At 50.6% G+C, this 12,648-nt stretch overlaps 1 protein-coding gene across 3 annotated transcripts in view; it reads left to right on the forward strand.

Annotated features, from left to right (window-relative positions):
* SPTB (spectrin beta, erythrocytic) overlaps positions 1 to 12,648 on the forward strand; it is a 120,856-nt gene that overhangs the window by 58,841 nt on the left and 49,367 nt on the right. For all 3 annotated transcript variants that reach the window (XM_058655137.1, XM_058655140.1, XM_058655138.1), the window contains exon 2: positions 1,267 to 1,468. In XM_058655137.1, coding sequence (XP_058511120.1) covers positions 1,321 to 1,468 — 148 coding nt within the window. In that variant the 5' untranslated portion in view covers positions 1,267 to 1,320. The remainder of the gene's footprint in view (positions 1 to 1,266; positions 1,469 to 12,648) is intronic.

Below are 12,648 nucleotides of genomic sequence, written 5' to 3' on the forward strand. Positions count from 1 at the left end.
TTGAATCAGTATCTGAACCACTAGGCAAAATGCCCACCCCTTGAGTTGCCTTTTTTGAAAAATATGTTTATTTTACTTATTTGAAGACAGAGAGACACAGACTGTGTGAGAGAGAGCGTGCGCGAGAGAAATCTTGTACCCACTCGTTTGCTTCACAAATGGCCACAAGGGCCAAGGCTGGATCAGGCCATAGCAAGGAGCCTGGAGCCGAAGCCAGGAACTTCTCCTGGGTCTCCCATGGGGGTGCAAGGACTTGGAACATCCTCTGCTGTTTTTCCAGGCTATAAGCAAGGAGCTGGATTCAAAGTAGAGCAGCTAGGACTTGAACCAGCACCCATACAGGATGCCAGCGCTGCAGGTGGCAGCTTTCCTAGCACTCTGCCTGCCTCCTCACTGGGACTTTGGGGCGCAGTTGAATTCATGGTGAATGACTGAGCAGGCTAGCCAGTGAACGCAACACGTGAAGTGCAAGTGAGGACTCAGGACTCCTGATACTCTTGATGGTGGTGTGGATACCAGATCCACAGCTTGGCCACTCCCGGGCGCTTCCTGCACCACCACTACCGCACAGATGGCTGCCAGCCACAGTGGCTCCTCTGGGTGGTGTCATTCCTGCTGCAGGCTCGGCGGGAAAGCTCGTTCTAGCTCCGGTCCAGCCTCGGAGAAGGCAGGAGCAGAGCACAGCTTTCAGAATATCAGCCGCTGGGAAGGGGCTGGTAGCAGCTTGCCATCCCCACCCCCTCTCCGGAGCAGCTGTCTGGACACCTTCGTGGCTGCCTGGTTCTCCCATCTGCAACTCCTCTACTGATTCACCTTGAAGTTGGACTCGGCTTTCTAGTTTTCCCCGCCTCTCTTGCCTGTCCCCAGCTCCCCTCACCAGGCAGGGTCCTAGCCCAGGTCCACTGCTGTCTCCAGCCCCAGGCTCCCAGGAAGGGGCGACCTGCGGCGGGCTCCGAGGGAGCGGCTGGCGGCGACCAAGGGTGCCACCTGCTGGCTGCCCTGACCCTCGCTGCACTCCGCTCTGTCCTCATCCCAGTCCCTTTGCCCGTGGTTCCCGGGGCTGCTGCTGCTGCTGCTGCTGCTGCACTCTTTTATAACCAAGACCCAGAGCGCCCGGGCGGGAGGCAAGCCTGGCGGATGACATGGCTGCGTGCTGCTGCACCCGCCAGCGTCTGCCACCAGTGGCCGCCCAGACCCAGTATCCCCAAGGCAGCGCGTCGGGACAGGGAGCTGCCCCTCTCTGACCGTGTTGCTGCTCCTTTGCAGGGACCCTTCCATGAGGACTGAGGCAGGTGTCGCCGCTGAGAAGAGCCTGCTGACATGACATCGGCCACGGAGTTTGAAAACGTGGGCAACCAGCCACCCTACAGCCGGATCAATGCCCGCTGGGATGCCCCGGACGATGAGCTGGATAATGACAACAGCTCAGCCAGGCTCTTCGAGCGGTCCCGGATCAAGACCTTGGCAGGTACCCCTGGGCTCTGCGGGTTCCAGGCAGTGCGCTCACACCCCTCCCCTCCTCTGGCAAACCCTGTGTGTGATGGGGGTGGGGAGCTGGGGGAAAGCCATGACAGGGATGGAGAGGGTTCTCTCGACTCCCAGAGAAGGCCAGGCACTTGGGGGAGGGGGGACTCCAGGCTCCTCCATCCCCCACCCCAGGTGCTTCTGTAAAGCAGAAGTTGGAGTAGGTGGGACCAGCCTTGCCTAATTCTCTGTGCTGTGTGACCTGTGGCCAAGTCGGAAGTAAGACAAGGTCTGGGCTCCTGGGCACAGGTGCGTGGGGCTTCATGGTGCATCCCTGATTTCCTGCCTGGGTCTGGAGTGAGAGGTTGTCACAACCCTCTCAGTGGTGCCCAAAGCGATTTGACGGGAAACAGGATGGAGAACTTCCCCCTGTGTTACCTTGGAAGCAGCCTTGCCTGGAGGAAGGATTTGGGTTTTACTTAGCAGAGGAAGACCCATGCATGCACACACACACACACACACACACACACACACACCCCTCATGTCTTGAAGCTGCAGTGGAAATGCGTCTCCTCCCCTTACTGGCTGTGTGGTGCTGACCCTTTGGATCCTTCTTCCCCTCTAACCCCTGCGACTCTCGCCCCCTGGAACTTGAGTAAAGGGAGTGTGAAGTTTGTGGGCTGGGCAGGGCTGTGGGGGGATGCGCTGCATGGCTGCCTTCGATCCACCTGCTGCCAGCAGCCCAGATGGGCCCGGTCTCCACTGTCATTCAGTGTCCTCATCATCTTCCCAACAGCACCTTCTGGAGTGATTCTCCCTGGCCCCATTGGAAGGCCATGGTCATCGACTGTCGTCTTCATCCTCCTCCCTCCTTGTACCTTCTTTCCAGTGGTCCACGATCTTTCACCTTGGGAGTGTCTAGAATTTCCATTTGGAAAAGGAACAGAAGGAACGCAATGTCTCCTCTTCTTGTTGTGAGGGGGACTGTATTTGAGTCTCAGCCCCCACTGTTCAAGTCCTTTTCCCTCTCTGCTTCCTTCCTTCTGTTCTCATCTACCCTAACCTCACAAAACCCTGCTCGAGTTTTCCCTGGGAACAGATGTTAGAGTGACTCCTGCTTTTGCTACATAACGTTAACCTCTTTAAATGGCCACACTTGGAACAGCCGACTTTATCAGTCTGCGCGCTCTCGCTCTCTCTCTCTCTCTCTCTCTCTCAGCTGGATTTGCTTCAGTAGCCCTCATGACAACAGGTGGAAGAGGGTGGGCACCAGAGTCCCTTCCAGTTTGCTGAAGGATGGCATGGGGGTTGGGACTCTCATCACTGGAGAGAGTCTTTGATCTGTTTCACAGATGCCCTAATTTAAGAAACCAAGGTAAATTCCATCTTAACAATTCTTTATTGTTCTCTCATGAAGTTCAAAGCTAAACCTCTGGCCAGACATGAAAGGAGAGAGGGGGCACCACAGAGATGACGTCACTGTTAGGATCTGTGTCTAAGGAGCTCATCATCCATTAGGGGAAAATGAACTAGGTTCACAATTAATTAGCATGAGTCGAATGAGAGAAGAACTGTAAGCAAGTCACATAAATCAAAGAGCAATGAGAGAGCGAAGGAGGGCACCACAAGGACGTTCAGGGTAGTTTGTGGAGGGGACAGCCCTCGGGGGCTGGGGATGGAGGGGTGAGGCTGACCGCAGGGAAGCAAAGGGTAGGGCAGTTGGGTCTAGTGTGCTGTGTGGAGACCTGGTAGACAAAGGTTCAAGAGGTTGCTTTGGAGGACCTCTGTGTGATGCTTCATAGCCAGGTCTAAGTTGATAAGGAAAGTGCCTTCGCTATCCTTGGCTGTGCTCTGCAAATTTCCTCCTTCTGCTCCCTACTCCCCTGCCAGGGATGTGAATGTGCCCCAGGGACTGGGGACATCACCAGGGGTAGAGTTGCACATCTGGATCTGTGTGGCTCATAGCCTGTGACTGACAGGTCAGCAACCAGTCTGGGGTCCCTTCAGGACTATTACCTACAAGCTAAGGAGTTCGATGACTGCCTTCCCTTGAGCATCCCCTGAGCGTGACCTGGGCTGGGAGCTAAAGCTGTGCAAACCTCCACAGTAGACTGGCCTGTGGGATGCGTTCTGCTGCCCAGGCAAAGTGGACTGAGGAGTATGTCAGTCTGCCCCAGTCTTCAGTACTTTTTTTCTCCCAAGAATCATAAGGCAGGAAGGCATCCAACCTGTTTCTTTCGCATGTTTAAAAGATTTTTCTATGTATTTGAAAGGCAGAGTTACAGAAAAGTGGGGGGAAAGGTGGAGATCTTCCATCTGCTGATTCATTCCACAAATGGCCTAAATGGCCAGAGCTGGGCTGGTTTGAAGCCGGGAGGCAGGAGCTTCATTCAAGTCTGCCACATGGGACCCAAGCAGCTGGACTATCCCCTGCTGCTTGCAGCAGGTGCACCAGCAGGAAGCTGGGCCAGAGTGGGGCTGCCAGGCTTCAAATTGGTGCCCATATGGGATGCTAGAACCATAGGCAGCAGCTTAACCTACTATGCCATAGCCTGTTTCATATACAACAGAGGTGCTCTGCTTTGTAGGCATAGAAGGATACTTCAGGAAAGTCTTGTGGTAAGATGTAAGCTTATTGTGGTACAATTTTTAAAATTATGCATACTTTTTGTAATACACGTCTTCCTGAACATCTGGAAGACCTTGCATATGCGTGAATATCAAAAGTCAATACCTTTGAATTACATTTTCCACAAATATTTTGAAGCAGGTGGCCAAGTTGGGAAGAGTGATGTGTCATTTTCTTTCTGCAATTGAAGGTGTGAAATGAGGAGGAAAATGTGGCAAGGGCCAGTGTCGAGTTGTGGCTCCACTTCCTTTTTAAAATTTTGTTTTAAGATTTACCTAATCTTATTGGAAAGTCAGATATACAGAGAGGAGGAGAGACAGAGAGGAAAATCCTCCGACCGATGATTCATTGCCCAAGTGACCGCAATGGCTGGAGTTGAGCCAATCCAAAGCCAGGAGCTTCTTCCTGGTCTCCCACATGGGTGCAAGGTCCCAAGGCTTTGGGCCATCATCAACTGCTTTCCCAGCCCACAAGCAGGGAGCTGGATGGGAAGCAGGGCTGCCAGGATGTGAACAAACACGCATATGGGATAGCAGTGAATGTAAGGTGAGGACTTTGGCCACTACACTATCACACCAGGCCCCTGGTTCCACTTCTAATGCTGCTTCTCTGGGAGAACATTAGCTCAGCTTTCTGTTTTATAAGATGAACTTATCAGACAGCTCCAAGCTTGTGAGCATCAAATAAGACACAGGTCTTCCCTATCCAGAAGTTCTTTATCTATGGATTAAACCAATCACAGGGGAAGTATAATGAGAAACAAAGGCCTCTATGATATGAACCAATGCTTGTCTAAGCAAGACAGTGAACTACCTATATGATATTTACATGGTATTAGGTATTAAGTCCTTTAGAGGTGATTTAGTGTTATGTCATCAGACATGAGGGCTTTGAGCAGCTGTGGATTTTGGTAGAACATTTTGATAAGAACATTACCCATAGATGCTTCCTCTTTAAACAGTTTCTGACACCTGAGCCCAGGAGCTCAGTTCTCTCACTCTGCTTTTACTGAGAAAGGCCAGGGAGGCAAGAGAAAGCCAACGGCGGCAAGAGAAAGCCAACGGCTGGATGCATGGAGTTCATTCCGTGTTCCTCCTCCAGCCCCAGATCTTGTGACCGTGGGAATGAAGGTCTGTTCTCCACAGCTTGGTAGACCAGCCCCCGTCCAGGCTCTGGGTGGGTCTCTGCCATCCACCCACGTGCCCTGAGAGGCTCAGGAAATGAATGCTGACAGGGTCCTCCTGGGTCCTTCTCCAAGTGGAGAGCCACCATTAGAGAGCCAAACTGGATCTCATCTTCACTGTCTCCCGAGTCAGCATCCTGTTGGTTCTGAGAAACTCCCTGTCTCGACTGTGGATCCATTCCCAGCCTCTCCTCCCTGGGACTAACTAAACTGGCCATCTGGTCACCCTGTGCATGTATGCCCTAAGACTTCTCCCAGACCAAGGGACCTGTTCTCTTCTGACGTGATGACACCCTCTCATTTACTAAATGGACTTTGAGGGCTCAAAAGAAGCGGAGCAGCCAAGAATTCCCCTTCCTATTCCTCCCAGCAGCCCTAGCCTTGAGTTCCCATAGGAAGTCGCCTGGTTTTTCCGGAGCTGCCCTCAGGGTAGCCCAGAGCTCATGCCCTCACCTTCCCCTTTGCTTCTGGCGACCCACCCAGGCATACGCAGGGAGGCCTGGATAACAGCAGCCTCCAGGGAGTCTACCAGCCCTGCATGTATGCTGTCCTCCGTCCCCGCTCTCCTCCCCGCCTGACCGCACCTGGTGCACCTGGTTAATGTATTGTGGGGGTAAAGACACTGCTTCGAGGCAGATGTGGCCCAGCTGGGAGAGCAGGCAGTGGAGGAACACAGCAGGAAGATGCTCGGTGCTGGGGTGGGGTTAAGAGAAAAGACACCCAGAGCATGAGCCACCCTCCCCTTTCTCCTCTCCCCTCCCCCTTCCTCCTTCCTGCTTCCCCTGTCCTACCCAGGCCCACAGCCTGGCATCCCAGCATCCCATGTGCTGCCCACCTACTGCGTGATTTACGGCTGCTCAGCGCACACAGGCATCTGGGAGGCTGCAGTCATGAGCTTCCCGAGACAGAGAGGAAATAGCAAGGTTCTTTTTCAGTCTTTCTCCTTGATCTTGGGCCTAGGCTTGACATTGAGCTCCCTACTTTGAAAACCGGGTGCATCGCACAGAGAAGCCCACTCTGGGTCCACCTTGAGACTGGAATCCAAGGGTTGTCTCCAAAAGGAGATGAATTCCTCTCTGCCTTACGCCTGCAGCCTTGCTTCTGGAGACACGCAGCCCTGTGGTGACGCTGGGTGAGGACGTGTCCCAGAGCACAGCCAGCAGGGGTGGCGGTGGGGGGAGGGGGAGAGGAGAGGGAGGGACAGCAGGTGCACAGCAGGCGGTGTCCCTGGTCTCCTCTGAGGCTCCCATCAGGAGGTCTCCAAAGTTCAGGGAGAAGATGTATTATGAAAAAAACCAGGCACAGATTTCAAGAAAAAAAAATGTTACCCAAAATAAACTTGCCTTTGCATTCCATGTTTCTCGTGAAGTTTGAAATTTCTTCCTCATTAATCCTTGACCTTGCTGAGCTGCCATGCCTTGGCCCTACAGTTAAGCTCTGTGGTTTGTAGGTATTCCACCCACCCCCAGGATGGAGGCACTCAGACCTTGCCATGCCCTGCTTAGAAGCTCCCCAGAGAGTGTCACCTGGGCCGCTTCCTAGTGGGATGGCCAAATCCTCCCCACTGCAGAGGCTTTCCCCTGGGGCCCCTCATCTCACTTGTACAAGGAAGCTGATCTTAGCTGCCCCAGCTAGCCAGAAAGGGTTTTGTGTCATGGGAGGGAGAAGAGGGGCTGATTTCCTCCAGTGGATGGAACTACACCCAGTGAGTGGGGCAGTACTCTGCGGCCTGTTCCGTGGACAGGAATCTTGCATACAGCTTTGGAGACACAGCCCTCTGCTCACCCGAGCCCCTCCTTGTCTCTGCAGTCGCCTGGCAGAGTGAAGATGCTCAGAGGCTTTAAATTGCCTTCTCAGGTGACCACACATACATTGGAACTTAAAGATGATTCGAAGAGTCTTTAAAACTTCAGGAACACTGTGTGTTATAAAAGAAAAGCATTACACATGGATTTCAAAATTGTTTTCACCAAAAGAAGCTTATATTTTTGTTCCATTTCTCTGTAAACATATATATATGCATATATATACACATATGTATATATATGCATATATATTATGTGAAAGGCATACAAAGAGGGCAAGGTCGGGAGAGAGAAACAGAGATCTTCCGTCCACTGCTTGATTCCCCAAATTGTGGTAACTGCCAGGTCTAAGCCAGATTAAAGCCAGGTGTCAGGAACTCCATCTGGGTCTCCCACGTGGGTGGGAGGTGAGCTAAGCATTTGGGCTGTCTTTCACTGCCTTCCCAGGGCTAGACCAGGCCAAAGCCAGGAACCAGGAGCTTCACCTGTGTCTCTCACGTGGGCGCAGGGGCCCAAAGACATGGGCCGTCTTCCACTGCTTTCCCAGGCACATTATTGGGGAGCTAGATGAGAAGTGGAACTGCTGGGCCTCGAACTGGTGCTCCTATAGGATGCCAGTGTTACAAGTAGGTGCTTAACGGATTGTTCCACCGCACTGCTTCTTCTGTGACATTTCTGAAATGCCCTGAGACTGGAAAAATACACTCTTCTTGGACATCTATAACCATCAACAGTCATTTGAATGCAATGTCAGAGGGATAAATTAAAGGGCTCAGCAGGTTTCTCTTGCCATTGTGAGCCTGTTTCCCTACCTATGCCCCAGTCAGCCCACTACAGAGACAAGCCTGCAGTTACCTAGGTGGAGCCCTACAAGGAGAGAGGTACCATGTCCACCTGCTGCATGGCCCAGGCAGGCTCTGCCCAGGAACTAGTACCTTCTCCCTCATTCCCGTCCTCTCTGTCTCTAAAAGCTGTTGTTCCTCTTGGCAAGTGTTCTGCAGCACTAAGGCTGTTCCCCTTCCATGGGTGACTGCTATCTATCACCAAGAAGATGCCTGATCAAATATTAATACGCTGAGGTTAATAATAAGACAAGTCCCTTCCCGTGCGGTGCCGTCTGAGCCGGCTGTGTTAATAGCCTGCTCCATCTTTGGGACGTCCCTGTAGGCTATCAACGCTCTTCCCAAGGGCAAGCTCTGACACAGGCCTTGGCTGTGCTCCTGGGAGCAGCCTGCACCCTCCTGCCTTGTCCACGCTCCCACCCACCCCCACCAGCATGCTGCTCCACTGAAGAGGCGCCAAGGGTGTTGTGTTCAGAGCATCTGTAGCAGTTGTTTATCTTCCTTTTCCATCGTGTCACTGGGAGAAAATGACAGGGAGGGTATTGGCAGCTGAGTCTCCCGAAGCATTTTTGTCTCCAAATCTTTGGGCTCTCAAATGCTGGAAACCAGATCGACAGTGAACTCTCCCTTTATACGCTAGTGAGAGATCAAGCTGATTGAATCATCCATCACATGTGGGACTCCCAAACAGTTTTGGAAAATGAAATGAAAAGATGAGTTTCTTTTGGTGCAACATGGTTTTGAAATCCATGCACAGTTGAGTCACAGTAAACACTGTTGCTGAGCTCCTTGGAGACCTCCATACGCATGCATTCCAATTTTTGGGCGGAACACCGAAACAAACCTATCTTCTAGGCTCATTTTTCTGTGAATGCTTTAAGGTACCCTAGTGACCCATAGTAACAAATTCTAGGACCCAGAAGAATTTGTAACATCAAAGGTGGCTTATAACTCCCTGGCAGAAATTTTAGGATCACAGTATTGATGAGTGGCAGAGAGGAGGGACAAGGAGGAACCACCTCCCAGAGGGCATTGTAGGAGCGGGGATTTCTTTCTTTTTTTTTTAAGATTTATGTATTTTTATTACAAAGTCAGATTTACAGAGAGGAGGAGAGACAGAGAGGAAGATCTTCCGTCGGATGATTCACTCCCCAAGTGAGCCGCAACGGCAGGTGCACGCCGATCCAATGCTGGGAACCAGGAACCTCTTCCAGGTCTCCCACACGGGTGCAGGGTCCCAAAGCTTTGGGCCGTCCTCGACTGCTTTCCCAGGCCACAAGCAGGGAGCTGGATGGGAAGTGGAGCTGCTGGGATTAGAACCGGTGCCCATATGGGATCCCAGCGCATTCAAGGCGAGGACTTTAGCCGCTAGGCCACGCCGCCGGGCCCCTGGAATCTGAAGCTTTTTGAGCCTCACGTCATTGTGTTCAGAAAGCTTTAAATTCAGAAGCATTTTGAATGAAGGATGCTCAACCCATCAAGTTTGTGCAAATATGCCAAAATCCCAAAAGCTCTCAAGCACAACTGGTCTTAGGTATGTTAAATAAGAAATATTCAGCCTTTAATATTCTTTTGTGTCATTGAAAGTTCTTGTATGGCCTTTTAAATATCATCATTATTAGTGTACTGAAAAATAAATAACTCCCTGTTCTTGATTAGTTAAGTAATTATTTCCTGCTTTATGGGGAAAAAAGTTTACTTTTATTTGAAAGTCAGAGTTACAGATAGAGAAGGAAAGACAGAGAGAGTGCTCTTCCCTCTGCTGGTTCTCTCCCTAAATGGCCACTGCAGAGCCAGGAGCATCTTCCAGGTCTCGCATATGGGTGCAGGGTCCCAAGGACTTGGGCCATCCTCAGCCGCTTTTCCAGGCCATAAACAGGGAACTGTATCAGAAATGGAACAGCTGAGATTCCAACCAGCTCGCATATGGGATGTTGGCACCACAGGTGGAGGCTTAACCTACTACGCCATGGCACCTGCCTCAAAATTCTATGTAGAATTTGCTTACTTATTTGGGAGGCAGAAAGCTAGTTAGAGAAACAGAGCCGACCAGAAGCCCACCACTGCCAGACAGGGTCTGGTGAAAGCCAGGAGCCAGGAACTCAAACCAGGTTTCCATGTGCAAGTGGCAGGGACCCAAGTACTTGAGCCAGCAGTGCTGCATCGCAGGGTGTGGCATTTGCAGGACGGTGGAACCAAGGGCAGAGCCAGGGCTCAAACCCAGGCCCTCCCATATGAGACAAGGAGTTGCCACGCAGTATCTTTTTTTTTTTTTTTAAAGATTTATTTTTCTTTTATTACAAAGTCAGATGTACAGAGAGGAGAGACAGAGAGGAAGATCTTCCGTCCAATGATTCACTCCCCAAGTGAGCTGCAACGGCCGGTGCACGCCGATCTGATGCCGGGAACCTGGAACCTCTTCCAGGTCTCCCACACGGGTGCAGGGTCCCAATGCATTGGGCCGTCCTCGACTGCTTTCTCAGGCCACAAGCAGGGAGCTGGATGGGAAGTGGAGCTGCCGGGATTAGAACCGGTGCCCATATGGGATCCCGGGGAGTTCAAGGCGAGGACTTTAGCCGCTAGGCCACGCCGCTGGGCCCGTGTATATACTTTTAATGTGTATTTCTGTTGAGAATAGCTTGGATGACTCTACACATCTAAGAGATTTGTCCTTCTTTTCTGTTAACCCTCCCTTTACTCTGGTGGTCTTCACTTGCTATGTGTGTGTCTGCGTGTCCTTCACACAGGATGTTAAATAGCCCTTTGTGATGTGCCTTCTAAGCACTGCTTCTCTCTGTTTGACTTTGCTTATGGTCTTTGATCATATACAATGTTTCTTAACGCGCTTGTCCTTGAATCTTTTATTTAATTGCTTTTGGGTTTAGTATCACCTTTAGAAAGCCCTCCCCTATGGTGACATTATAAAAGACATCCCATCATGATTGATTTAGGGTGTTTTTATGCTCTGTCATTTTTTTTTTTTTTGCCTTCCCATTTTTGACTCAGACAAAATCTATCCTAGAGTATGAGGTAGGAATTTTACTTTTGCTGCTGGCTGCCTAGGTCTTGCCAGCATTCTATTGTGGAATAATCCAAGTTCCCTCTTCCTATGTGAAATTCCACCTGCATCAGGTGTTAAGTGCCTGCGTGTGCTGGGCTCTATTTTTGTTCTAATAAGTATTTCTGTCTTTTCATGATTTAGTATCACACAGTTTTACTGGAAGTTTACACTCTTCTGTGCTGTATAAGAGATCTTTAGAAAGTTCATGGAAAATATAATATTATGCAGAAGCTGTGCCTGGATTTTGAGGATTGTGTGCACCTAAACTCCTTTTTTCCATTCTGTATTTTCAGTGCTCTTTGAAGCCACCTTGTGCCGTTTTCAGCTAGTAAAAATATTCTGCGATCTTCTTGCCCTGTTCGCTCTGATCTTTTGGAATGGTTCAGCTGTTTTAGTTTGCTCATTTTCCCAATGAATTTTTGAATCACTTAGCTGCTCCCAAATTTGGAATTTTTTTGTGTGGATTCAATATATTTAAGATACTATTCCATATGGATCAGTTTAGAGTAAATTGATATCTTGATGGCGCAGTTTTTTTGTTCAAGAATTCCATGTGCCTGCCCATCTGTTTCTGTCTCAGGAATCTCCTAGGGTTTTCCTTGCATGCAATTTGCATACTTCTTTTGAAATGTAATCTGACATGTTCTGTCATCTGATGGCCATTGGTATCCAGGGCTTCACACATGGTCCAGCCAGCTGTGTGTGTCTACAGATTCTGTGTCGACAGACTCTTGCAACCACAGGTCATAACTAGCCTAGAAACAAAAGTTGGTGTCTGCACTGAATGGGGACAGATTTTTCTTGTCGTTACTCCCTGAACAATTCAGGATGACAACAAGGTACATGGTGTTAACGCTGCATTCAGGATCAGAAGTCCTCTGTGGGTGACCGGAAGTGTATTGGAGGAGCTGTGTGGCTCACCTGCAGACACTGCGCCAGCTTTGATCACCTAGGGGGAGTGAGCATCTGCGAGTGTGGGTACCCATGAGGGTTCTAGAGCCAATCATTGGCTGTATTTCAGGACATGACCTTGTCACATCTTCCACAGTTCCTTTTGCCTCTAGAATTAAATTAAACCTCTTAGTTTCTTACTCAATGTTTGCCTCATCCAATTTCAAACGTACTTTCCACATGTTCGCTTCATTTTATTTTCTTAAAGGTTTACTTATTCGTTTACTTGAAAGTCAGAGAGAGAGATTTTCCACCCGTTGCTTCACTCCCCGAGGTGGCTGCAACTGCTAGGACTGCAGACCAACAGTCTGGCCACAAGCTGCTCAGAATGAACACACAAATGAGGGTGTGGTGAGCCAAGGGCCAGGTGAAGATGCACACAGCCTGGAAAGGAAAGGAGAGAAAGAGGAGCTGGGAGGCCCAGGTGTGATGGGAGCATGGCCTGTGCCCCTGTTCATGCTGAGTGACTGCTGCCCTCTCCTGAATGGCCAGGATTAGGGCTCTGGAAATAAAGCCTGGCTCCTGGCCAGGCCTTGCTGAGGCCTCCTTCCACCGTGCAGGAGGGTCTGGGTCCCCTGGAAATAGGAGGTTGGTGAGTGCAAGACCAACTGGAGCTCCCAGCACAGCTGGCTGCAGGCCAGACATCTGTCCCTCTCCAGGAAGGCTTCACCGCGGGAGGAAGCAAGCTAATGGACATTGATCTCCACCCTATA

This window comes from Ochotona princeps, chromosome 26, assembly GCF_030435755.1.
Source record: "Ochotona princeps isolate mOchPri1 chromosome 26, mOchPri1.hap1, whole genome shotgun sequence".
NCBI lineage: Eukaryota > Metazoa > Chordata > Mammalia > Lagomorpha > Ochotonidae > Ochotona > Ochotona princeps.